The 25,040-nt window shown below is 43.2% G+C and overlaps 1 protein-coding gene across 4 annotated transcripts in view; it reads right to left on the bottom strand.

The window, feature by feature from the left end:
• Nucleotides 1–9,522: 9,522 nt before the first annotated feature.
• GOLGA1 (golgin A1) overlaps nt 9,523–25,040 on the bottom strand; it is a 38,590-nt gene continuing 23,072 nt past the window's right edge. For all 4 annotated transcript variants that reach the window (XM_069986189.1, XM_069986186.1, XM_069986187.1 and 1 more), the window contains 12 exons: nt 23,737–23,832; nt 19,321–19,416; nt 18,930–19,082; nt 17,626–17,721; nt 16,894–16,983; nt 16,644–16,746; nt 16,093–16,253; nt 15,505–15,657; nt 14,787–14,846; nt 13,618–13,776; nt 13,018–13,104; nt 9,523–11,563 (listed from right to left, as the gene is read on the bottom strand). In XM_069986189.1, the coding sequence (XP_069842290.1) occupies nt 11,483–11,563; nt 13,018–13,104; nt 13,618–13,776; nt 14,787–14,846; nt 15,505–15,657; nt 16,093–16,253; nt 16,644–16,746; nt 16,894–16,983; nt 17,626–17,721; nt 18,930–19,082; nt 19,321–19,416; nt 23,737–23,832 (1,335 nt within the window). In that variant the 3' untranslated portion in view covers nt 9,523–11,482. The remainder of the gene's footprint in view (nt 11,564–13,017; nt 13,105–13,617; nt 13,777–14,786; nt 14,847–15,504; nt 15,658–16,092; nt 16,254–16,643; nt 16,747–16,893; nt 16,984–17,625; nt 17,722–18,929; nt 19,083–19,320; nt 19,417–23,736; nt 23,833–25,040) is intronic.

Below are 25,040 nucleotides of genomic sequence, written 5' to 3' on the forward strand. Positions count from 1 at the left end.
TGATGTATAACCAGCCTTGTGTTTGTCAAAAGGAAACTGTGCATGGGAATTTACAGATCAGCTTCTTGGGAGCTAATCTGGATGCTGAGATGTGAACACAGGCCTCCACAATGCTGTGCGTTCTGATGTTTTTGATGATTAGACTTTTTATTTTAAGTTTGGTCCAAAATTGGACCTTGAATATTCTGTATAAATCTTAACAAATCATTTCTTTTTCACAGTGATAAAATTAAATAGGAAATTGTGGCTGTCTGCAGTCAGCTCCCCCTGGTGGTGACTTCAGCTATCCAGCTACTAGTGATGAGCAAATCGACTTGCTTTGTTCCGGCTCCTGTAAATGTCGCAGCTTCCACTTACTTACATTTGGTGGGACAGGAGCTGTGCACCCAGCCTTTCTGCCCAATGCAATATACAGGAGCAGGGTCCTCTGCCTTTGACAAGCGCTTCTCTATATGCTTTGTGTGGGCAACAGAAATCCAAAATGAGTTTCAGGAGCTTCATGACAACTGGAGGGTTAGTCAAAGGGTGAGATTTTTTTTTTTTCACTTGACAGATATGGATCCTAAATGTGCTACTACATTCAGCAACTGCTTCCAGTCACCGTGTAAACCTACAAGACAACGTCCAGATTCTACATCACAATGTGAGCAGGTGAGAAAAAGGTTAGTGCATTGTTAAAAGCTGGGGTCTATGCTACTTACTGTATACTACTGCACAGTGAATAGATTGTTAATTTGCTCTTGTGACGCCTTATCAGTTTTTTTTATTTTTTTAACATAAAAGCCAGAAATGTATTCAGAAGTAAATTGACTTATTACTACTGCCTATTCCTGCTGTATCCACTCCTGGCTCACAAAACTGATAGTGCTTCCATTAAAGGAGAAGTCTGGCAAAAAATTTTATTAAAGTATTGTATTGCCCCCCAAAAGTTATACACATCACCAATATACACTAATTACGAGAATGCTTATAAAGTGCTTTTTCCCTGCACTTACTACTGCATCAAGGCTTCACTTCCTGGATAACATGGTGATGTCACGACCCAACTCCCAGAGCTGTGCGGACTGTGGCTGCTGGAGAGGATGATGGCAGAGGGATGCTCAGTGTCCCTCCAATGCCCTGTGTCCCTCAGTGTCCCCCTGCCATCATCCTCTCCAGCAGCCACAGCCCACACAGCTCTGGGAGTCGGGTTGTAACATCACCATGTTATCCAGGAAGTGACATCACCATGTTATCCAGGAAGTGACATCACCATTTTATCCAGGAAGTGAAGCCTTGATGCAGTAGTAAGTGTAGGGAAAAAAGCACTTTATAAGCATTTCCCGTAATAATTGTATATTGGTGATTTGTATAACTTTTGGGGGGGGGCAGTACAATTCTTTAATAAATTTTTTTGCCGGACTCCTGGCTATACTGTATCTAGAGAACAGTGGGGGGGGCGGAACAACTAGACCCCGACCGATTAGCTTTTGACTTGCCACACAAACACGTCAAAGTGTGTGGTCCTTTGTCACATGTCAATTGACCAAGAAACAGCAGTAATAACTAGCCAGCAGATCGGTTGATTTCCACTGGTTGGTGTATTGTTCTGCACCACTTCCTGTGCACTCACTAATGTTATCTACCTGCTAGAGATGTATTGATAGTTCCTGCGTTCAGGTCTTTGTCTTGTTGCTATATTGAATTATATCTACGTTATACACGGTACACTAGTGATGCAGAGCTAGACTATACAGGAAGGGTGGGGTCAGAACGGGTGATAAAATTCATGCATTATAATGTAATCTGGTTGCATCACAGTTTCATATCTGGGTGGAGCTGTATATTAAACTATTCCAGAACTTGCTCCACTTATCTAACCAGACTTAAAGCAGTGGGAATGAGTATACTTTGCGCAGCGTGTTCCCAAGTGTTTTTCTGAGCGCTTGGGCAATTGTGTTAGGACTCTTCACCATGTCTTGCCTACTTTGGTAGCACAGTGATGTGTTGTATACAGAGACGTGGCCCTTTGCATTGGTATAATGCACTAGGGAATCACAAATCAGATGTTAAACAACTAGTACTTTTTTTCTGAAGATTCTAAAAGGAGAATGCATAATGCTGAACATGTGTAAACATTAAAGCGACTCTGTACCCACAGTCTGACCCCCCCAAACCACTTGTACCTTCGGATAGCTGCTCTTAATCCAAGATCTGCAAAAGAACACTGCAGAGACACCATCACATGTCTCGACGTCAGTGAACTAGCCAGACCTTCCCTCCGGGAAGGAACAACCAAGCCAAAGCGTTCTCCAGTCAAGGAAACCACCTCAGCAAGGTATCCATCCACAGACAGCTGTTTCGGGGTTTTTGCCCCTCATCAGTGTGGAGTAGGTTTCTGGCTAGTGGGAGCAATGACTAGTAAGTGCATGCAAAAGGACGCTGGTTGACCTCAGGGAGATCAACCAAAACACCGCAGAGACACCATCACGTGTCTCAACGTCAGTGTATTCTAGAACATTGCCCCCTGGGAAATCAAATATGCAAAAGAACACTGCAGAGACACCATCACATGTCTCGACGTCAGTGAACTAGCCAGACCTTCCCTCCGGGAAGGAACAACCAAGCCAAAGCGTTCTCCAGTCAAGGAAACCACCTCAGCAAGGTATCCATCCACAGACAGCTGTTTCGGGGTTTTTGCCCCTCATCAGTGTGGAGTAGGTTTCTGGCTAGTGGGAGCAATGACTAGTAAGTGCATGCAAAAGGACGCTGGTTGACCTCAGGGAGATCAACCAAAACACCGCAGAGACACCATCACGTGTCTCAACGTCAGTGTATTCTAGAACATTGCCCCCTGGGAAATCAAATATGCAAAAGAACACTGCAGAGACACCATCACATGTCTCGACGTCAGTGAACTAGCCAGACCTTCCCTCCGGGAAGGAACAACCAAGCCAAAGCGTTCTCCAGTCAAGGAAACCACCTCAGCAAGGTATCCATCCACAGACAGCTGTTTCGGGGTTTTTGCCCCTCATCAGTGTGGAGTAGGTTTCTGGCTAGTGGGAGCAATGACTAGTAAGTGCATGCAAAAGGACGCTGGTTGACCTCAGGGAGATCAACCAAAACACCGCAGAGACACCATCACGTGTCTCAACGTCAGTGTATTCTAGAACATTGCCCCCTGGGAAATCAAATATGCAAAAGAACACTGCAGAGACACCATCACATGTCTCGACGTCAGTGAACTAGCCAGACCTTCCCTCCGGGAAGGAACAACCAAGCCAAAGCGTTCTCCAGTCAAGGAAACCACCTCAGCAAGGTATCCATCCACAGACAGCTGTTTCGGGGTTTTTGCCCCTCATCAGTGTGGAGTAGGTTTCTGGCTAGTGGGAGCAATGACTAGTAAGTGCATGCAAAAGGACGCTGGTTGACCTCAGGGAGATCAACCAAAACACCGCAGAGACACCATCACGTGTCTCAACGTCAGTGTATTCTAGAACATTGCCCCCTGGGAAATCAAATATGCAAAAGAACACTGCAGAGACACCATCACATGTCTCGACGTCAGTGAACTAGCCAGACCTTCCCTCCGGGAAGGAACAACCAAGCCAAAGCGTTCTCCAGTCAAGGAAACCACCTCAGCAAGGTATCCATCCACAGACAGCTGTTTCGGGGTTTTTGCCCCTCATCAGTGTGGAGTAGGTTTCTGGCTAGTGGGAGCAATGACTAGTAAGTGCATGATCTTAATCCAAGATCTGTGATGCAGTTATTGTCCTAAAAAAATACTTTTAAACTTGAAGCCCGTGCCAAACGGAAGTATGTGTGCCCTAACTTTGCAGCACATGTCCGTCCCTCCTCCCCACCCTCTTCATCATTAGGAATATCACTGAAACATTTTCTCCATGCTGAACATTGCACAGGTCCTTAACGATCCAGCCCATGTGCCAGGCTGACACAGGTGGGGAATAGGAAGCAATCTGCCTGGAGCATTCCTAAAGATGAAGGGGGTGGGGAGGAGGGACAGAGAGGTTGTGCAAAGTTAGGGCACAGATACTCCCGTTTGGCACAGGGCTGCAAGTTTAAAAGTATTTTTTTAAGGACAATAACTGCATCACCTGCCGAACGGACCGCAGGATTAAACGCAGCTATCTAAAGGTACAAGCGGTTTGGTGGGGTCAGATTATGTGTACAGAGTCGCTTTAATGAACAGTAAAAAAATGAGTAGTTGGCCACAGTAAAGTATCAAATTCTATATTAAGGTATATTCACACTGAGTAAATCAGGCAGATTTCCGCAGCGCCACTCTGCGCTCAAAGAAATGACGTGTCACTTCCTTGAGTAGAGAGCAGCATCAGCAGTGGAGGAGTGCGCACTCCCCCTTAGACAAGCTATGGCACACTGAGGCAGGTGGGATTCTGCCTGATTTACTCAGTGGGAACATACCCTAGTCTTTTTAGAGGCACAAAGTGACAACCTTAATTGCTTGCGAAGGACAACTACTCCACTTTTAAAGGGGAACTCCAGCTAAGTGTTTTTTTCTATCAAATCAACTGGTGTTAGTTATAAAGATTTGTAAATAACTACTATTAAAAAAATATATATACATATATCTCAAGTCTTCCCATACTTATCAGCTGCTGTATGTCTTGCAGGAAGTGGTGTATTGTTTCCAGTCTTACACGGTGCTCTCTGCTGCCACCTCTGTCTGTGATAGGAACTGTCCAAAACAGGATAGGTTTTCTATGGGGATTAGCTACAGCTTTGAACAGTTCCTGTCACGGACAGAGGTAGTAGCAGAGAGCACTGTGTCAGACTACAAAGAATACACCACTTCCTGCAGGACATACAGCAACTGATAAGTACTAGAAGAAAAGATTTTTTAATACAGTAATACAGAGTTTCTATTTAAGATCTCTCCTCCAGTATGTTAGTGGAAACATAAGCAATGCTGGAGATGAGCTCCAGTGGTGCCATTGACCAGTAATCGAGCACTGGCATTACATTGTAGCTGTAGCTAATGAATCTGCTGTTGATTTATTTAGTCTGGAAAATGTTGATCTATTTTCCAAGTGTTCTGATTCCCCGCAGATGTCTAGTATAATAAGATTAACAGTCTCATACCAGACATCTCTGGCAAATCGCAACAAGAGTAAGCTAAACAGCTGATTCAGGGAACATTACAGTGAAATTGCTAATCCCAATGGATAGTGTGGGGTGGCCATAAACCTTAAAGTGACTCTGTACCCACAATCTGACAACCCCCCCAAACCACTTGTACCTTTAGATAGCTGATTTTAATCCAAGATCTGTCCTGGGGTCCGTTCGGCTGGTGATGCAGTTATTGTCCTAAAAAAACTACTTTTAAACTTGCAGCCCTAGATTGTGTATGCATTAGGCTGGCAGAACCTCTCTGTCACTCCTCATCATTAGGAATGCTCCAGGCAGATTTTCTCCTATTCATCACCTGTGTCAGCACAGCACATGGGCTGGATCCTTATGGCACCTGTGTAGTTTTCACTGCAGAGGAATAGGAAAAAAGATAAAGAGGAGGGGCGGAGGGGTGGTACAGCCATTGGGCACAGGGCTCCCAAGTTTAAAAGTTGTTTTTTAGGACAATAACTGCATCACCTGCCGAACAGACCCCAGGACAGATCTTGGATTAAAAGCAGCTATCCGAAGGCACAAGTGGTTTGGGGGGGTCAGATTGTGGGTACAGAGTCGCTTTAACAGACCAAACATGGTCTACTTATAGAAAGTTTTCTTCTGTTATAACTAGAAGACTATTGTTTTGTGCACTGCAAGTAAAATGTACACCAGAAAATGAAACAAGGAGGCCATGTTTGGTCTGCTGCACTGTATATGCAGGGATACCTTTATCATAATCCTCACCTTCCGTCTATATACTGAGTAAATTGCTGAGTCTCACCTTGATGCTGTGACTCATTTTCTAGCTGCAGAACCACTTACAAGCGTTCAGTTTCTGTTCCCACCCTCGATCGCTCCTATCATTTCATGGGTGGAGGTCACAGTGTCTAAATAATCTTTAACATGTACAGAGATGAGTCTTGGTGACACAATCTGAAACCTTTTAGCGTAACAAATGACAAATTGCACACATCTGAACCCAAACCAGCAGTCTTGTCATTTAATCATATTGCACAGCAAATTAAATAAGCCAACTAATAGACTATATACATCCTTCACGGGTATATACAGGGTCATACAGAGGAGATGGAGCATTAGAAAAAGCATTAAAGGTACAGAATTCATAGTGCATCGTTTTCTATATACACATCTTAAAGGAAATGCAATAAATTATGTACAGGATAAGTAAGGAGATACTGGGCTATAGATATGAAAGGCATACCACCAGTAGGGTGAACCATTTATTGGGACTGGCCCTTTAAGTATAATCTGGAGCTCATGGTGCATGTGAGATGTGTGAAATAGCTGATCACTCAATCACTTACACAGCAGATGTAGCAATGTGCTGCCCCCTACAGTAGGTGTATGGTATATTTAATGTCATACAGAATGTCAGATATTTTTACATTTTGGAGGTTGCTTCTCTATTATGGCATAACATACGCTTTGCTGCTTCCTGTAATAAGGATCTATGTGACATTACTTTGTTATATTCTCATGAGACTTGCATCAGACGCAGGCAACATTCATTGACCAATAATTCTCTATGGAACAGAAGCATTTTGCTGTCCTAAGCTATGTTCATATGCGTGAATGTCCGCTGTTTAACGTTACCTACGGCCGTAATTGATGATCATTGAGTAGAGTTAAACAATGGCCGTTCACGCGTAACGGGCGTTGTTTTGTGCAGTGTGTAAACTGTATACTCTACATACTGTAAAGTGTATAGCCACAAAAAAACAACCAATTTGAACAAGTTCAGATGCATGGGATACAAGTACATAGGTCTGGTTTAAATTAGTATTACTATCTTCTTAAATTTACCCAATATCCACAGAATAGGGGATAACCAGCTGATCAATGGGGGCTCTGACCACTAGGACCCTCCACCAATCACAAAGAACACTTTCTGCTCCATTCATTCAGACAGTTCTCATGATGGGTAGGGGTCCCAGTGGTCAGAATTCGCCATCCTGTGGAAATACCCATTTAATGGAGTCTGATTTATTAATGGGTCATTACACCAATGACAGATTCCCATTAAAGGCCCAGCTACATGACGATATTGGAAATATATGTTCCCATTAGAACAATTCATTTCCTTGGCTAAAAAATAAACTATTTGTTTTATTTCTTAAGTAAAGTGCATTAAAAGGGATGTCCCACCACAGTATATTCATTTCTCTGTTAGATCAGGTGAAATAGAACAAGGTTTCAATTGGAATTGCCAAAAATATGTTCATGTGTGTATTTTTTGTTTGTTTTCATCCCCTCAGAACGTCCACCTAATGTGTCCAATGCAAGTGTTTGCACATGCTCAGTCTCACCACCAGGATCCTCTTGTACAGGCCGACTGAGCAGGAGCAGCTGGATGTTCAGAGACATTGAAGTACAATAAAACAAACAGGACCGCCATTACAAGTATGTGACAGCAATATCAACACAGGAAGATTTTTGATGGTTCCAATTAAAAAGTAAAGTTTAGCCTGATATAAGAGGCAGTAAACATTTTGTCCATGAAACAACCAGTTTAACAATAGGAGGAATAATTCATTCTTATGGGAGATCTGATTTAGCTTTCTAGGCCCAAGTTGAAAATGTTTTTAGCGTTATCATGGAAGTTATTGATCAAAACACTTTTAGTGGAGCTGTTGGATCTCTTCACTAAAATGCTCATCCTGAAAAAAGTTTTCTTTAAAGGGGACCAATCATGTTACAGCTATAAATAAGCTCCTATATACCCCCCCCACACACACACTGTTTCTGGGCATATAAGTAAATGCTTTTTAAAATGTACTCATCTAGGCATGTGGGTGGTCAGGAGCTGCTGGTGGGGAAATCTAGCCGGCAATCACGCCTCTCTGGGAGCATGGTTAGGGGTGGCCCCTCTGTGACACTGCTGGTTCTATCCACTGATGCCCCAGGGAGGCGTGATTTCCGGCAAGGTGTGACTACCTAGGAGCTCCTGACCGCCCATATGCCTAGATGAGTACGTTTAAAAAAAGTACTTCTTTGGGACATATATGCTCAGAAACAGTGCTGGGGGGGCATAAAGGAGCTTATTTATAGCTGTAACAGTGATTTTTGCATGTCTGGCTCCCTTTAATTTAATATTCTCATGTACAAATGGTGCCAGGACTCTTACAGGAAGCTGTGAGTCCAACGTCCAATGGAGACTTTACAGTGATGTTATAAAACCTAATCCTTTCAGTTTAGTTCTATTAAGATACTGCAATGCTGACAGGAAGGTCCATTTTCAGGCCTCGCTTTTGCTGTACTTTTCCTATCTGCACATCGTAAGGAGTAAGTTCTTCTACCAGGCCAGTGTTACACAGGTGTATTAGGACTACAAGTCCCATCCTAACCGGAGGTCTCCTCATCTGAAGATCTAGAAGCTGGGCCAGGGCTTATAGCCGGAATAGGGCCACAAACATATTATCTGTAATACACTGGTGTGAAACCGGCTTAAGTAATATTAACCATTGGATAACCGTGTCTTCTCCTCCAATTGCATTTTTAAGCTACTACTCAAGTCCTACCACATCAAGTTATGTTCCCGCAGAGATAACACGGCCACGCTGTCACTGCACTGCCTGCACCCAGGGAAATCATCACAAGTCCCCAATGAAGAACTTCATAGGGAACAATCGCATCTAATGTGTGTCGGGCTCACTGCTGGATTCCATAAATCGGTACAGTGAGTCCCCATAGTGCTAGCATTTTATTCAGAAATGGGTCACTATATGAGGAAGCGCGGTATTGGCCTATTTTGCACACGGCAGAGTTAGTAGACAATTCTGGAGGAAGCTTCCTGTCAGGAAGAAAACTGTGACAAAGCAAACTTCACAAAACTGCACATAGTAATGCTGGTCTGTATGTAATAACATGGTGGATTATCTTCTCCCATCCCATATAATATATATATATATATATATTTTTTAGTATATACACTCCTTGTATATCCCCAGTAATAATCTGTAGTTGACCTGCTGCTGTCGCTATGGATGTGATATCACTGAGGGGAGTATTAGGGATAAAAGAAGGGGTAATATGTAGTGATTTATGCAATTCCTTCCAGAATTGTGGAATGTCTAAGTATTAGACCACGTCTTTTCCTTATGGCCACGCTGCCATGACTAGAATGTGCCTTCTCCAGAGCCTGTCTGATAATGTGAAGTGTAAGGATTACATTACTGAATGTAGACATAATAGCAATGTATGGGCAGATCTGAAAACCAGCGTCCGCTCAGGTTATCTCTATGCTGTTAGGAGAAATTTGTTCTCATCCCAGGAAATGTCTAATAATGAATTATGATCTTGTACTAATATGGGATGCAATGTCTGTAGGGGGGGGGGGGGGGGGGGGGGGGGGCAATGGCTGTGGAGGGCATATAACACTGAGGTGCACCCCCACCCACCCTAGTAAAGTGCACTGTGGTATATTACATCAAAGAATTGCTCCTCCTTTGTATACAGTGAATTCATTAACTTAATACTATATAAAATGGTGCTGATTTGGGCTTTACACAATAATTTACTATCTAATTCTATGGTGATCCTAAGCCTTCTCCTATATACATACCAACAGCTGCCCTGGTGTACAGGATGCACTAACCTGGCCTATGTGCCCTCACTAGAGTTGTCCACACTCAGACAAGATTTAGGGGGAAAAAACCTAAACAACCTTACTATCCGACAGACAGCGCCTGCTTAGAATACTTCGCGGTATGGTCTGTTTTTCCAGTAGTGCTGCCATTCTGTGATGCCCAGTATAGCCAGCCAAGAAGGGTAGCACTTTTTTGAGATTTAAGACAACTCTATTTAAAAAGAGGTTATCCAGAAATGTAAAAAACACAACTGATTTCTTTCAAAGACAGCACCACCTCTGTCCTCGGCTTGTGTGTGGTATTGCCTTTCAGTTCTATTCATGTGAATGAAACTGAGCTGCAAAACTACATTCAACCAGAACAAAAGGGGCGCCGTTTCTGGAAGAAAGTAGCCATGTATTAGTAAACTTGGATAACTACTGTACCTGTCTGACATACAGGGCTTGGCTTCCAGCACCGAACCCTATACATCAATCAGTTAAGGCAGGATAGGAGAAGTGCTTAAGAAACTCCTCCTTGACACTTTAGCTCAAGAGCTGACACATTCCCTTTATAGTCATATTCAAACATCTGCAGCTCTAAGCCCTTACATATATAGGGGCTGTGTGATACTTCTAGTGATGACCTGTCAGATTGGGTAGACGGGAGAGGTGGTGTAAGACCCCTAAATGATAACATACACTGTCACAGTAGTGGCATCATCGTTGCTGACTACAACCATACCCCAAAGAAATACAGACTACCTACGATCGTGACAGAACCTTGTGGTGAAAGTCATGTAAAAGGTATACAACAAAGAATTATTAATCTATCCTCACCTTATGTAAAAGCTGTCAAATAAACCTGAGCATAGTTGTAATCCAATAGAAAGGTACATAATATAGTCATCTCTAGTTAGTTAATTTATAAAAGGGATCCAAAGTCACCTGAAGCAGCAAATCTTAGATTGTGCGCCCCCCCACAATGTACCGGGATACATATATATTTATATACTGCCAGCAGGTCATATAGAAAGGAAAATCGAAATCTTAAAACACTAAGATTGAACTCTAACATTTCCTATAAGTTACAATTACCCAAAAAAATGGTGCGCAAATGCTGGCCAAGATGCATTGCTACCATCATGAATGCAGGCTACAATATCTTGCAGACAGACATTTTCATTTAAAGCTGAATTTCCGATTTTATCTAAAAACGTAGAGACTTTGCATACTAATACCTCAGCGAGGAACCATGGAATTAAAATGCCCGCGATGGCACCACCCTATAAAACACCACAAGGTACCCTGCATCGTAAACTGCTTCTCATCTGTTCTGGTGAAAAAGCCCTTTGAAGGAGATGGAAGGAAGGAGGCAAGATGCAGGAATAAAATCCTTCAAGTTCAGTGTTGATGGTCGGAAAGCACACGATAGCAGCTCGGAACACTGAGAACAGGGCCGGTAATGGAGTGTGATGATCAGCTGCAGCTTATGTGCAGGAAAAGAACAGTACAGGAGTCTTCCATTGCATAGGATCATATATGTACAGTGGTTTGAGGCTGTCATCTCTCTGTGCTGGTTGAGTGAATATTAATCATCAAACCAAAGTAAGTCACCACCGAGATACCCGGCATGAGCAAGTCAGGAAAAGCTCATAGAACACACAGTAAGGAAAAGTGGTTAGAACACACCAGACCTTCCAGCATCAATGTCATTTTCATAGAAAGTGCAGGTAAAAAAAAAAAAAGTTCAGTGCTGAAACATCTGTCCACTTAAGACCAGGGTGTCCTCGGCTTGGAGATTGAGGGGCGGGCTGTACCTTTTGGAGACGGTTTAGAACCAAACCATGACATCTAAAAATGGGGGGGAACAAAAGGAATTAACTAGGTTTACATTTTTTGAAAGAAACCTGTCATCACCTTCATGGTGCTTGACCCATATGTCATCAGAATGGTCCCCATTGGCTGCTGTCTGCCCCCGCAAGATGGATCTGATGGATCTCTCTCTGTATTTAAACAGGGAAATATCTATTCATCTAATTATTATCTATTAATTAAGGTGTGAGGGGAGAAGCTGCAGGGGGCCACCCCAACAACTGGTGGTTCACGCAGCATGAAAATTATGACAGGTGCCATTTAATGTATAAACATTTTCTGACAGAAAAAAAAAAAGTTATGTAATTTTATTAAGGAAAGTGTGTGTATATGTATAGATATACATTTTTTTTGCCCCTCTACTGCCACCAATGGCTGTGACAGCCCTGGTCCCAACAGTTAAATATCTCAGCGATACTAAGCCTCCCCTTAAGTCTATTCTAATGCATCAGAATCAAGATTAAAGGGGTTATCCAGCGCTACAAAAACATGGCCACTTTTCCCCCTACTGTTGTCTCAAATTCAGGTGCAGTTTGCAATTAAGCTCCATTTACTTCAATGGAACAGAGTTTCAAAACCCCACCCAAACTGGAGACAACAGTAGGGGGAAAGTGGCCATGTTTTTGTAGAGCTGGATAACCCCTTTAATCTTGGAAAGCTGTCTGTGTCAGTAGCGGCAACCTGTGGCAATTATCTCTGCTCGCTCTACTACATGGTGTGGTGGCTACAGCCCTACAGACATGGAGAGTATCCCCAGGTGCATTGAAAGAGACACCTGGGGAGGCTTAGGGCCCTGTTCCACGGAACGATTATCATTCGGATAATTGTTAAATCGTTCAGAACGAAGCGATAAACGTTCGGTTGAATAGCAGTTAACAATTACACGGAGAACGAGAAATCGTTGATTGCTTAATGAGACCTAGACCTATTTTCATTATTGCTCATTCACAAATAGTTTGCATGGAATAAGACGCCGTTCATTCATTCGCTGTAGCGATGAACGCAATAGCGACAACAAGACGAACGCAAGAACGATCATAAGTAATCAGGTCGTTCGCAATAGCGGTCGTTTGAAATTGTTTATCGTTAATCGTTGAAAAATCACTTCATGTAATAGTACCCTTAGTATTTCTGGATTCACACATTCCGTACATATGATCCCTTAGCAGACTGTATGTCACGGACTGAACTGTCAGAATTTCATGATGATGCAATGATCCAAAACAGTTAAAGCTCAGCGGGACTGTACTAACACAATTATGATGCAGAGAGTTCCGAGAGTTCAGACCATGTCATACGGAGCATGTGCCCTGTGTGGGAACAAGGCCTGAGTAGCCCTGCAGTTCCTGACAGAGCCACTGAAGGCAGCAGAGGGGCTGTATTAGATGCAGATCTAGATCCTTCCTGAGGTGCTAGGATGAAACATGGATTACCTTATATTCTAGCGTCTCCTTTAGAAGATTTTCCTCTTCCACTGAGAAGTTGAGCAATACTGATACAGCTTTAATAAGGTGAAAAGCCTGAAACATTAATTATAGTAAGAAATAAAAAATTACTTACAAAATGTATATAAGTTAGTCATACACCGTTATAGTATAGTATAATGCTAGGTTCACACCTGTTCCGGTATTCACCTCTGTCATAGAAACAGAACTGATAAATTGGTGCCGCTGGATCACTTATACGGCAGACATGCATGGTGCCCAACAGATCCCACTAACAGGGTCTGTTAGGTGTCTGATGTGGTGTATGGCATTTTACTAGAACAAAATATAGTGCTGGAGGCTGTTATTAGTGATCTGCAATGCAGGTGATCAACACTGTATGTGCAGTTATGTAAAATATCAAAATGTTAAAATGATTAAAATATGTCATAGAAGATGTAAGGCTAAGGGGAGTAATATGTGTAGAGCAATGCTGATGCCGTTATACAAGTGATCAGCAGATCATGCTTCTAAGTCAGTACAAGCCCTGGACACTGTTTCCATACTCGTGTATGATAAGTAACCTTTGGCACCAAACAAGTTTCTCACCTCTGCTTCCCGGGCAGACATGAACTTCAATACAACATGTTTCAGATATTCAAAGTTTATCTCACGAGAGTCATTGAGATCAGCATTATTGGTCACGGTGAGCGAGGGGACCGGTGGATCCGCAGAATTTAGCTTCTCCTCTGGTTCTGGTTTCAATCTCTAGAAAATAATTATGTGTATTAGGAAATCAGCCTCTGGCAACATTCAGGTTTGACACTCCAAGATCTCCTAGCACTATATCAAATGGATACAGTTCTAGGAGACATTAGGGTCATATCTAACTTTCCCAAGCAATCAGAGCCTACTGAAGCCTCTAACCTGCTTATATGTCTCTATTAGAGATGTCCAAACAAGCGTGCAGCATTTGATTACAGATGGATGCAGCCCTAGAAAACATGAATACAGCCTATGGCCAAGTTCGCACAACGTATGTTTTGTATAAATCATGGCCATTGTTGCACTTTGCAACAAAGCCTGTGATTTATACAAAACACACGTTCTATTGGGATGAATGGAATCCCGTCCGGAACATATACACATAGTATATGCTCCGGCCGGGATTCCATCCAACCGCATGAAATATAATAGCGTCCGCAGAGAACCTGTCAGTTCACACAATGGAGTGTGCGGCTCCGGCCACATTCTCCATCGTGTGCAGCGGCGAATTAGGATGGGGGTGCACACGGATGCGCCCACATCCCAATTAATGAGAAATGAAGGTCATCAGCTGGTACTGCAGTACCAGCCGGGATGATCTTCTCCGACACCGGCTGTTCCAGGCATGTGAACATGGCCTATGGCTATATCCATGTGTTTCAAGCAGCCTTAGGCTGCCTCCAACTTCTGCAACCACCAGTAATCAATTGCCAAACGCTCAGGTTCAGGGGAAGACTGCATGAGATTTGCCCATCTCTAGTCCCTATAGTGCACGGGGCACAGAGGATGGAGGTAATTTTCTTACCTTCATCCTTGGTGCTGTTTTTATTTACTTTCTAGTAATCCATATGCTAATAAAATGGTTTGGCGCACTGGGGGCAGGACCACCACACTCCCCCAGCTGTCTCACCCCTTTTAATGAATATTGGGTGACGCCAACCTGCTGATAGTTTCCCTTCATAGTACCGGAGACAGAATCTGGGCTAACAAATAAGTTCTGTCCACTGACTCACCAGTTCTTTTTGTAAAGTCTTCTTCAGTTCGGCCATTCTCTGCTGAAGTTGTTTTATAATCTGGGGGTTTAGAGAATGAGGTAGAGTTATCCACATATTAATGCTTTCGGGCACAAATACATTGAGAAATTCTATGCCGAAGACGAGCACCATACTCAATTCATGAAACTGCTTGGTTGAGGCTTCAGAACCACAACTAGTTTAACAAATAATTTTGACATTTTTATTAGCACCAATATCTTAATACAACGCCTGGTGCTGTTTCCAGGAGCTTTCTAGTCAGCAAGCTGCACTAGTACTGGTAAGTTCATATTTTAGACAAGAATAAAATCTGGATGATCATGATCAGGAAGGAAAAAATTCCTTCCCCAATCCTTAAGCCAGCCTGGTAAATAAAGTCAGTTGCTATCCCCATAATAAATAAGAACACGTTGCTGGTCTCTCATGTTAGATCTGTTTATTCTGTACTATATACAGTAGTAAGTTATTCATTCATTTACTGTTTGGACAGACAGATCCATCTGAAAGTCTACGATAGTCAATCTTTTTTGTATATTGTGGCCACCTGACTATTCTGAAATGGCAGATGTTGGGAGCGACAGAAAAGATTAGACTGCTGGATTTCAACATGCCTGATCCTTTTGTTCTCAAGGAAAACAAGCTGCTGCTAGGTCAGTCTGGTAGCGGCTTCCTCCCCTTTACTCCATTTAGAACAAACCTTATTTTTTTCAGCAATCTGTTGCTCCATTTCCCGGTTCTCCTTCTGGAGCTGTGCAATGTCACCGACTGTCACTTCTCCATTAGGCTCCTGGTTATGTGTACCATGCAGACGTTCATAAAGCGTAGAGACTTCTTCTTGGAGTGAGGACACCTGGAATAAGAAGAAACAGTCTACTGTGACCTGATCATGTAATACCCTCAATCAGGACTGGACAATTAAGTGTATTTTACCCAATAGCTATTATGTGTTGGTTACAGAATCTTTCATCTCCAACTAGAATATATAGGGCCTAATTTAAAGGGGTTATAAAAAAAAATATAGGTGCTTTTTTAAAGGAAGGTACTTAGGTACCAATATTGTAGCTCAGTTCCACTAAAGAGAATGGAGCAGAGCTGAAATTCTACTCATAACTACTCACACCAGTAGTCTCCAACCTGAAGAAGGCCACAGCCTCAGGCCATGGGAAGTCACTAGAGAATGAGCTCACATGGACATCAGGATGCTAGGAAGTTGTTAGTATTCTGATCGGTGAATTGTAAAATAAGGCCAGACATTAGATACCTTGCTTCTCTAGCTCTTTCTTACCTGTGACTCACTTGCCAGCAGAGCCTCCCTCTGCTCCTGTAGCTGCACGCTGACATCTCTTACATGTTTTTCAGCAGACTCCTCGCTCTGGGCTGCTCTAGTTTTATACGTTTCCAGATCAAACTGTAACTGCTGCATTTTTATCACAATGGCATCATAATCTGTGGGTGTAGGTAAAAAAAAGACTTATTAGAGGTAATGCAGAGGAAATACATGGAAATTATGAATGTGTGTGTGTGTGTGTGGGGGGGGGGGGGGCGATACATTTATAAACCACATTAGATGTCACTAGTATTTTGGAACAAACTGCTGACCTCCTAAAGATAGCCACCATGGGCAAATAATCAAATAATTCTTATACCTGAACAAGGCAATGATCATGATGGTTAAAAAGAGAACAGGCTACCTTCCTAGATGATCAGCCAGCCCTCATTCTGTGCATGGCCACAGTCTTGCTGGTATTTTGATGTGAACTACTAGAACAGGGAGTGCTTAGCTCAGGCTGACAAACACTGGACTACAAGTCACATGTACTGGAGAACACTGATCACCTCCTTTCAGTAGTGCAGCTTCTTCGTCTTTTCTGGCCAACTCCTCCTCCTTCAGAGACATCTCCTGGGTGTTCCTCTCAGTCGCAGCCATCAGATCTGCCACCTGTTAGAAAGCAAAATGAAAAGACTATCAACCAGAACTACAGGCATCAGATGTAAAATAATTGTAAATTACATCCTCTGTTGACAAGTCCAATAATGTCTTATGTATTTAACCTAAAGTCCTGGCTCCTATACATGTATGACAAACCTGCTGCTGAAGATCCTCCTTCTGCTTCCGAGTTTCCTCCAAAGCTTTGGCAATCTCAACACTAACCATTTCTCGGCTACTCAGCTCCTCCTGCAATGGGGACACATTTAAAGCGGAACTTTTATATAATGCAGTGTATGAATATCTTGTTACACATGCACAGAACAGATCCATCAATCCCTATGGACTTACGCTAAACATAGTTTATTGTATGTAAACAAACAGTAGCCTACCACCTTATGATTAGAAACTGTAAAATACAGCGTGACATTAGTCCCTGAGGGACAATGAAGAAAACAAGTACCTTAGGGTTTTTTTTCTTCTCTCTCTCTTAATGTTTGTACTTCCTCCAAAATGTCAAGGCATTATCTATAATCAATCTGACGGTAATTCTAATAGAAGGTACATACATAGAACCAGCTTTGGTTATGCAGGGCAGATGTTACTCTAGAGGTTATTCTACTGCATGACCTAAAAATTCCTGGTACAGTGGTGTCCCAACTTAGCCATTAACTGGCTATGTGGACTATTCCATATGGCGAAGCACCAGAGCTCCATCAGAAAGGCAGCAGGGAAGTGTTTTTCCTAATTATTAATTTTCCTTATTTTCTTTAAGCGACTAGCTCCAGCCAAGTCATTGCAAAGCAGTACCAGTAATGAACCATGGATGACCAGTTCACACTGTAACAGCATACTGTGCCTTGCTTTTGGTTATATGACTTTAGTACATACCTTTGTCTTCTCCTGGTCCGCTTCCAGCTTTTTCAGTGTAGTTTCTAGATCATTATTTCTTTGCTGAAGAGTCTCATTTTCTTGTTCTAGCTGACTCTGTATACAAGTAGTTGATACAAAAAAAAATATGAATCCAATAGCTTAATATATTCCAGACAGCTCAAATATATAAGGGCTATAAGAAAATACTACACAAATGCATTTATCAATTGTGTCCTCTAAAGCGCTAACCCACTATAAGCCCCATTTCTATTAACTATAAAGACTGGGTGCCATGCAATACTTTAAAGCAAATGTACCAATTGAAATGAGAATTTGTGAACTTTGGCCTGCGCTATGCACTGGAGGTCCTGCCATCCCTGTGTAGCAATATCCCCTCCCCTCGGTGAGGCGCCTAATCAACCTAACGTGGTCGAGCCACACTAATCCCCCCCGTCCGTCCGTCTTTTGCACATGAATTGGTAAGGAGGATGATGAAGAACTATACGGCTATGAACAACCTCACCATTCTTTCAATGACCCTTTAGGTTGTCCAGCGCTACAAAAACATTCCACTTTCTTCTAGAGACAGCATTGCTCGTCTCCACTTTGGGTGCAGGTTTTGAAACTCTGTTCTATTGAAGCGAAAGGAGCTTAATTGCAAACCGCACCTGACCTGGAGACAAGAGCGGTGCTGTCTGTAGAAGAAAGTGGCCTTGTTTTTGTAGCGCTGGATAACCTCTTTAAGGAAGTATCAGGAAAGGATCAGTGGGAGGAGAATACTTTTTTTTTTCCACTCCAGCTAGAACAAATTTAGATAAAAAAAAAATTATTCTCCAGGAAACCCCTATAATAGCAGTGGTGACCAAAATCTGTATTAAAAGGATACGTCTGGCGTCCGACTATTTTTATTTATTTTTTTTCAAAAGAGCCAGGGAGGAGGTGGCTGTCGGCCCCTTTGGTTACTGTCCCCCAGCTGCTTCCTGGTCTGAGCGGGGAACAGGATGTGATGTGTCAGCCCCACTCAGCTTGTCAACGGTCAAGGATCCCACTACGGCCGGTGACTGGCTGAGCGGGACTAACACCTCATGAACCGGGTCCCCGCTCAGACCAGGAAGTGGCCGGGGGAAAGGGAACCGGAGGGGCCGACAGCAGACTTCAGCCATGGAGTCGGGGAGGTAGGTACATGTGAGTTAGGTTCAGCCACCTCCTCCCCGGGTCTTTTGAAAAAATGTTGTTGCCGGACATCTCCTTTAAAAGCAAAATATTAGCAGATTTACGAAGAACACGTTTTCTCTGACTAGATTGAAGACTACCATGCTTACAGTATTGTGTTGTGCTGACGTCCTGTCAATTTCTCTGGCACTTTCTAGAGCGGAGATCTGGGCTTCCAGTCGATCCACCTTCTCCACACATTGCTGTCTCACACTGTGTAGCTGATGTGTTAGCTTAACGGTCTCAGACTTTAGCTCTGACTGCTAAACATGAGAAAACAGAAATGTCAGCAAGGAAAAAAGAAATTATAATTACATGTTCAATTTCTGGACCCAGCTTTCCCTTAGAGAGTTGTATAAAAGCTAATAAAAAGTATACAGCAATACACTCCAAGCCTCTCGTCCCCAGAGACAGACAGAAAAGCCTAGCTCACAGCTGAGTGCTTCTCGCCCCTTTGATCTAGTGATCAGAAAAGCTATAGTTAGCTGCACGGATACATACACACATAGTGATTTGCTCCTCTTTCTGCCTCAGCTCCTCTTCTCGTGCTTGTAGCTGCTCTCTGATTGTCTGTATTGTCTGCTCTAGATCTCGGAGCTGAAAAGAACAAAGTAATGCATACACAGAATATTCTAAGGAACAGTGGGCACAGAAGCTTATCAGCAGCCAGTGCATGGAACACAATATTCACATATGGCTGAACGTTAAAAAAAATTGCTTGCCCAGAGTATCCCTTTAAAGGGGTTGTCCAGCGGAAGTTATTTTCTTTCAAATCAACAGATATCAGAAAGGTATATAGATCTGTAATTTGCTTCTATTAAAAAATCTAAAGTCTTCCCATACTTATTAGCTGCTGTATGTCATGCAGGAAATGTTTTATTTTCAGTCTGACACAGTGCTCTCTGCTGACATCTCTGGCCGAGACAGGAACTGTCCAGAGCAGAAAGCAGCAGGAGAAGTTTTCTATGGGGATTCATAGAAAACCAAGACAGAGTTCCTGTCTCGGCCAGAGATGTCAGCAGAGAGCACTGTGTCAGACTGAGAATAAAACAACATTTCTGCATGACATACAGGAACTAATAAGTATGGGAAGACTTGAGGTTTTTTAATAGAAGCAAATTACAAATCTATATAACTTTCTGATATCAGTTGATTTGAAAGAAAAAGATTTTGGCTGGACAACCCCTTTAATTTTTGCAAAATAAGCACAATCTTTTGTTTTGGTGTCTCCACATTCTGAGTGCCATGTTAATTTTTTTCTTCTACACAAGTAATCATTTACACAGATGCTACCTAGGGGCTATTGTTAGACTAATGGCTGCTATGGTATCCAATCACGCAACAGGTTTATATCATTGGCGTACCAATGGGCTATCAGAGAGAGCCCCCTACCTCTGCACAATCATTTTGGTGCTGCAATTGCTCCAATTTTGGCCGCTGTAGCATAAGGTCTCATGTAAAATACATCCTGCGCCCCATGTGATTGTACAGCCGCAGCTGCTTTGCCCACACCATCACTGTGCCAGTAGTACTGTTAATACAGTCCTCCCGCTAATGGCAACATACTATTACAGCACAGGCTGGGTAATGGTTAAAGAGTACCTGTCATTAAAAATAACTTTTGACATGTCATCAGGCATCTTGACTGTTATTAATCCCACCGGGTCTCACTGCTGAGATCAACTGGGATCAGGAGATACAGCCGGTAAGAGACCAGCAGCAGTGCGATCCAGTCCCTGGGTCCCCCTCTCTGACCATCAAAGTAGTCTCAAAGACTCTAATTGACAGGCAGAGCAGTATCGGAGAAATGTCTAGGAAGTGAACGTTCTGGCTGCCACTGTCTTTCCCTGGCCGTATCTCCTGATCAGTGACACCCGCTGTGATCAATAACTTGTGACATGTCAAAAGTTATTTCTGATGACAAGTACTCTTTAAGTGGGTTCTTTGGTTTAGAATAGAATATAGTTTAAATCCTCCAATAGGGAATTCTAAATTAATAGAAAAAAGTTTGTCATTTACTGAATTACAAAGACATATTAAAAGGAGAAGTCCGGCCAAAAGTATTTTTTAATATGTTATTACTTATGGAAAGTTAGACAAATTTCTAATGTACATTAATTATGGGAAATGCACATACTGTATACTGCTATTTCCCTTAATTTATTAGATCATGGAGTGTTAGGCCTAGTTCATATATATCTGGCAATCCGGCGGCATTTCCCTCCGTTGCAGTAGAGAAGCACTGGAGGGAAACGCATCTCTGAACTGATCCTATTGATTTCAATGGGACAGTTCGGATGATCCGTTCTACAACTGATGCCGCCGGACCGGCCGTACAGCAGAATGCATCATGCAGCGTTCTGACGTACGGCCAGGTCAGCTATCTGACACCACATCCACTAACGTCTATGGGGTGCCGGAGGCATGCCGTGTGCAGACGCATGCATTATGCATCCTCCAGCTTTTGCCTCCGGCGCTCCATAGAGAAGTCCCTGTCCCTGCCCCGACATTAAACTCTTGTGACCCCTGCCCCCCCAGCTCCTCTATACAGTGTAGCACCATTTAGGACAGGGGTAGGAGCCTTGCCTCTCCAGCTGTTGCACAACTACAACTCTCATCATGTCTGGGATATTTTGCAACAGCTGGAGAGCCAAGGTTCCCTACCCCTTCAAAGCTGTCCACGATATTTTATCTCCTGTTCTGGTGCTGCCCCCTATATAGATTGCCCCCTATATGCTGTTGAAAAAACTGATGACAACTGAAGGAATAAACTGATTGCAACTGATATTAACTGATGTTTTTTCATTAAAAAATTATATAAAACCTGATGACCACTGATGACCTTTTTGCCATCAGTTGTGATATCAGTTGCAGTCAGTTTTTTACAAAAAACGGATGCATCTTATATATGTAAACTAGGCCTTAGAATTCTCTCAGAAACTGTGACGTCACGACGAAGGGTGTAATTCCTTTAGAAGTCTATTGACTATATATAGAGTACCATTGACTTCTATATATAGTGCGGCCCTGCTGGACACTCTTTTGAATCAATGGATGTGTTTGTAAAAATGTCCTTGCTCCCCAAAAGTATCCCATAAATGTATTCAATGAATACATTTGGAGGGCACTGAGCAGGGAGGGAGAGAGGTGCCTATACATCTACCTCCCCGCTCCCTCCCTGCTCGGTGCTGGGCACATATACACAGTACTACTCTTCACATCCTCTGCTCATAGTATGAGCAGAGGATGGGAGAAGTAGTACCTGTGCAATCCCCAGCACATCGCCGCCACCGCCCGCGCCGCTCCTCACACAAGGGGTCGCTTCATCATGCCCCTCCTCCTCCTGTCTTTAAACGTGTAACTTTCCCGCCGCCGGTCCTCACACTATCCTGCCGCTCACTCCCCGCCGCCGGCCGCCACTCCTCACACTATCCCGCTGCTGACTCGCTGCAGCTGGCCTCCGCTCTGCCGGCCGCGTCAGCCCTCCCCCACCCCGCAGGGAGGCCGGGGACACTAGGAAGCACCGGGAGTGCTGTGCTCCCTGCGGGGTGGGGAAAGGCTAACGCGGCCGGCATCCAGTGCGGACCGGGAGCCGGTATTTAGGAGCAGAGAGCGGCGGCCGGCGGTGGGGAGTCAGCGGCAGGATAGTGTGAGGAGTGGCGGCCGGTGGCGGGATAGTTACACGTTTGAAGCCGGGAGGAGGGGGCATTATGAAGCGACCCCTTGTGTGAGGAGCGGCGCAAGCGGCGATGTGCTGGGAATAGCACAGGTACTACTCCTCCCATCCTTTGCTCATACTATGAGCAGAAGATGGGAGGAGTAGTACTGTGTATATGTGCCCAGCACAAGCAGGGGGGAGGTAGATGTATAGGCACTAGAGATGAGCGAACCTGGAGCATGCTCGAGTCGATCCGAACCCGAACTTTCGGCATTTGATTAGCGGTGGCTGCTGAAGTTGGATAAAGCCCTAAGGCTATGTGGAAAACATGGATATAGTCATTGGCTGTATCCATGTTTTCCAGACAACCTTAGAGCTTTATCCAAGTTCAGCAGCCCCCGCTAATCAAATACTGATCGTTCGGGTTCGGATGGACTCGAACCCAAACCCGGTTCACTCATCTCTAATAGGCACCTCTCTCCCTTCCTGCTCTGTGCCCTCCAAATGTATTCATTGAATACATTTATGGGATACTTTGGGGAGCAAGGACACTTGCTCCCCAAAGTATTCCATAAATGTATTCAATCAAAACGTAGTGTACATAACATTTTTACATACACATCCATTGATTCAATAGAGTGTCCAGCAGGGGTGCACTATATATAGAACTCAATGGTACTTATTGACGTCTATATATATATAGTGCGCCCCCTGCTGGACACTCCATAGGAATTACACCCTGGGTCGTGATGTCACGGTTTCTGAGAAAATTCTAACACTCCATGATCTAATAAATTAAGGGAAATAGCAGTATATGTGCATTTCCCATAATTAATGTACATTAGAAGTTTGTCTAACTTTCCATAAGTAATAAAATATTAAAAAATACTTTTGGCCGGACTTCTCCTTTAAAGGACACCATGCTTTACTCCATTTCTTCTATGGTGATGCTGCTGGAGAACTGACCGTGTACTACGAGGTTCCTCTTCAGATAAGAGATAACAGTAGGAACTTCAGGCAGCATGGCATAACATCCTGTCTGCTTAATTTAAAGGAACCCTCCAAACAAACAGCATGTGAGCAGCAGCTACATAATATACAAGTTTTTTGAAATCGAAGAAAGAGTTCACTCTGTAAACATTACTTATGATTCTGAGCTTTCCCAATAACATGCAATGGTGTGGGTAGTGGCGGGCTTATCATGTGACCTGAACAAGAGAGTTCCTCCTATGGTGAATTGGTGGCACAAAACCTCTAACCTTTAAGGAATTTTCATCTTTGAACTGGTTCAACTCTGCGTCCTTCTGCTGTAATAAATCCTGCATCTCCTGCAACCTGCTGTTCAGTTTTGCTGTCTGAAAAAAATGTAAAGCAGCAAACATTTAATAACTAATATTACACTACTGATAGTAAACTAAAACAGAAGAACATGTCACCTACTAAATGATAATGTATAGAAAGATGCATAAATTATAGCATTGTGTTGGAGGTACGTATTAAAACATTCTGTATACAGACTCTTACATTGAACTCTCATAATAAATGGTTAAGAATATATATTGCCAGATGGTTTCAGAAAGTGATTTTTTTAAATAGAAGTAAATTACAAATCTCAAGTCTTCCAGTATTTATCAGCTGCTGTATGTCCTGCAGGAAGGGGTATTTTTTCCAATCTGGAGAGCAGGAGAGGCTTTCTATAGGGTTAACAGTTCCTGTCACAGACAGAGGTGGTGGCAGAGAGCACTGTCTAAGACTGGAAAGAATACACCACTTGCTGCAGGACATCCAGCAGCTGATAAGTACTGGAAGACTTGAGATTTTTTAATAGAAGTAAATTACAAATCTCTGGTACCAGTTGATATGAAAGAACACATGTTTTGCTGAACCAGGGCTGTGGAGTTGAAGTTGGAGTCGGAGCTAGCTTTGGCTGGAGTCGGAAAAAAAATGTACCGACTCCGACTCCAGCTTCAAAAATTTTTTTAAAAAATGTAGAACTGAATTTTGATATGAATTTTACAAGTTTTGCTCTTGAATATATATTATGAGCAACATTCTAATAGGACACTGGCCCTATTACATAAGGGGGTTCATGGAAAAGTTGTCGGTCACTATTTGGCAGTTTGTTTCTGAGCTGGAAGAGTCCATTGTGTGTGGGGAGATCTGTGCTGTTCTCTTCCTGGATGCTGGATGACTGTATATGAGCAGCAGTGTAATATGAAGATATCCTGTGTAATATAGAGGAGGAGGAGAAGAAGACCTAAGTAGTGTAGGAGTAACCTCTGTCCTCAGTGTGGTGTTTTCTCTCTGGGAGAAAATTGTGTGTTTTTCTTCAGTGTTCAATGACTGCAGCTGTGTGTATGTGTGCGCGTGCTATGGCTGCAGTAGGCTGTGTGTGTGCTATGACTGCCGCAGGCTGTGTGTGTGTGTGTGTGTGTGTGCGCACACACTATGGCTGCAGCAGGCTGTGTGTATGTGTGCTATGGCCGCAGCAGGCTGTGTGTGTGTGTGTGTGTGTGTGTGTGTGTGTGTGTGTGTGTGTGTGTGTGTGGCGTGCGCTATGGCT

This window comes from Dendropsophus ebraccatus, chromosome 10 (genome assembly GCF_027789765.1).
Source record: "Dendropsophus ebraccatus isolate aDenEbr1 chromosome 10, aDenEbr1.pat, whole genome shotgun sequence".
NCBI classification, from domain to species: Eukaryota; Metazoa; Chordata; class Amphibia; order Anura; family Hylidae; genus Dendropsophus; species Dendropsophus ebraccatus.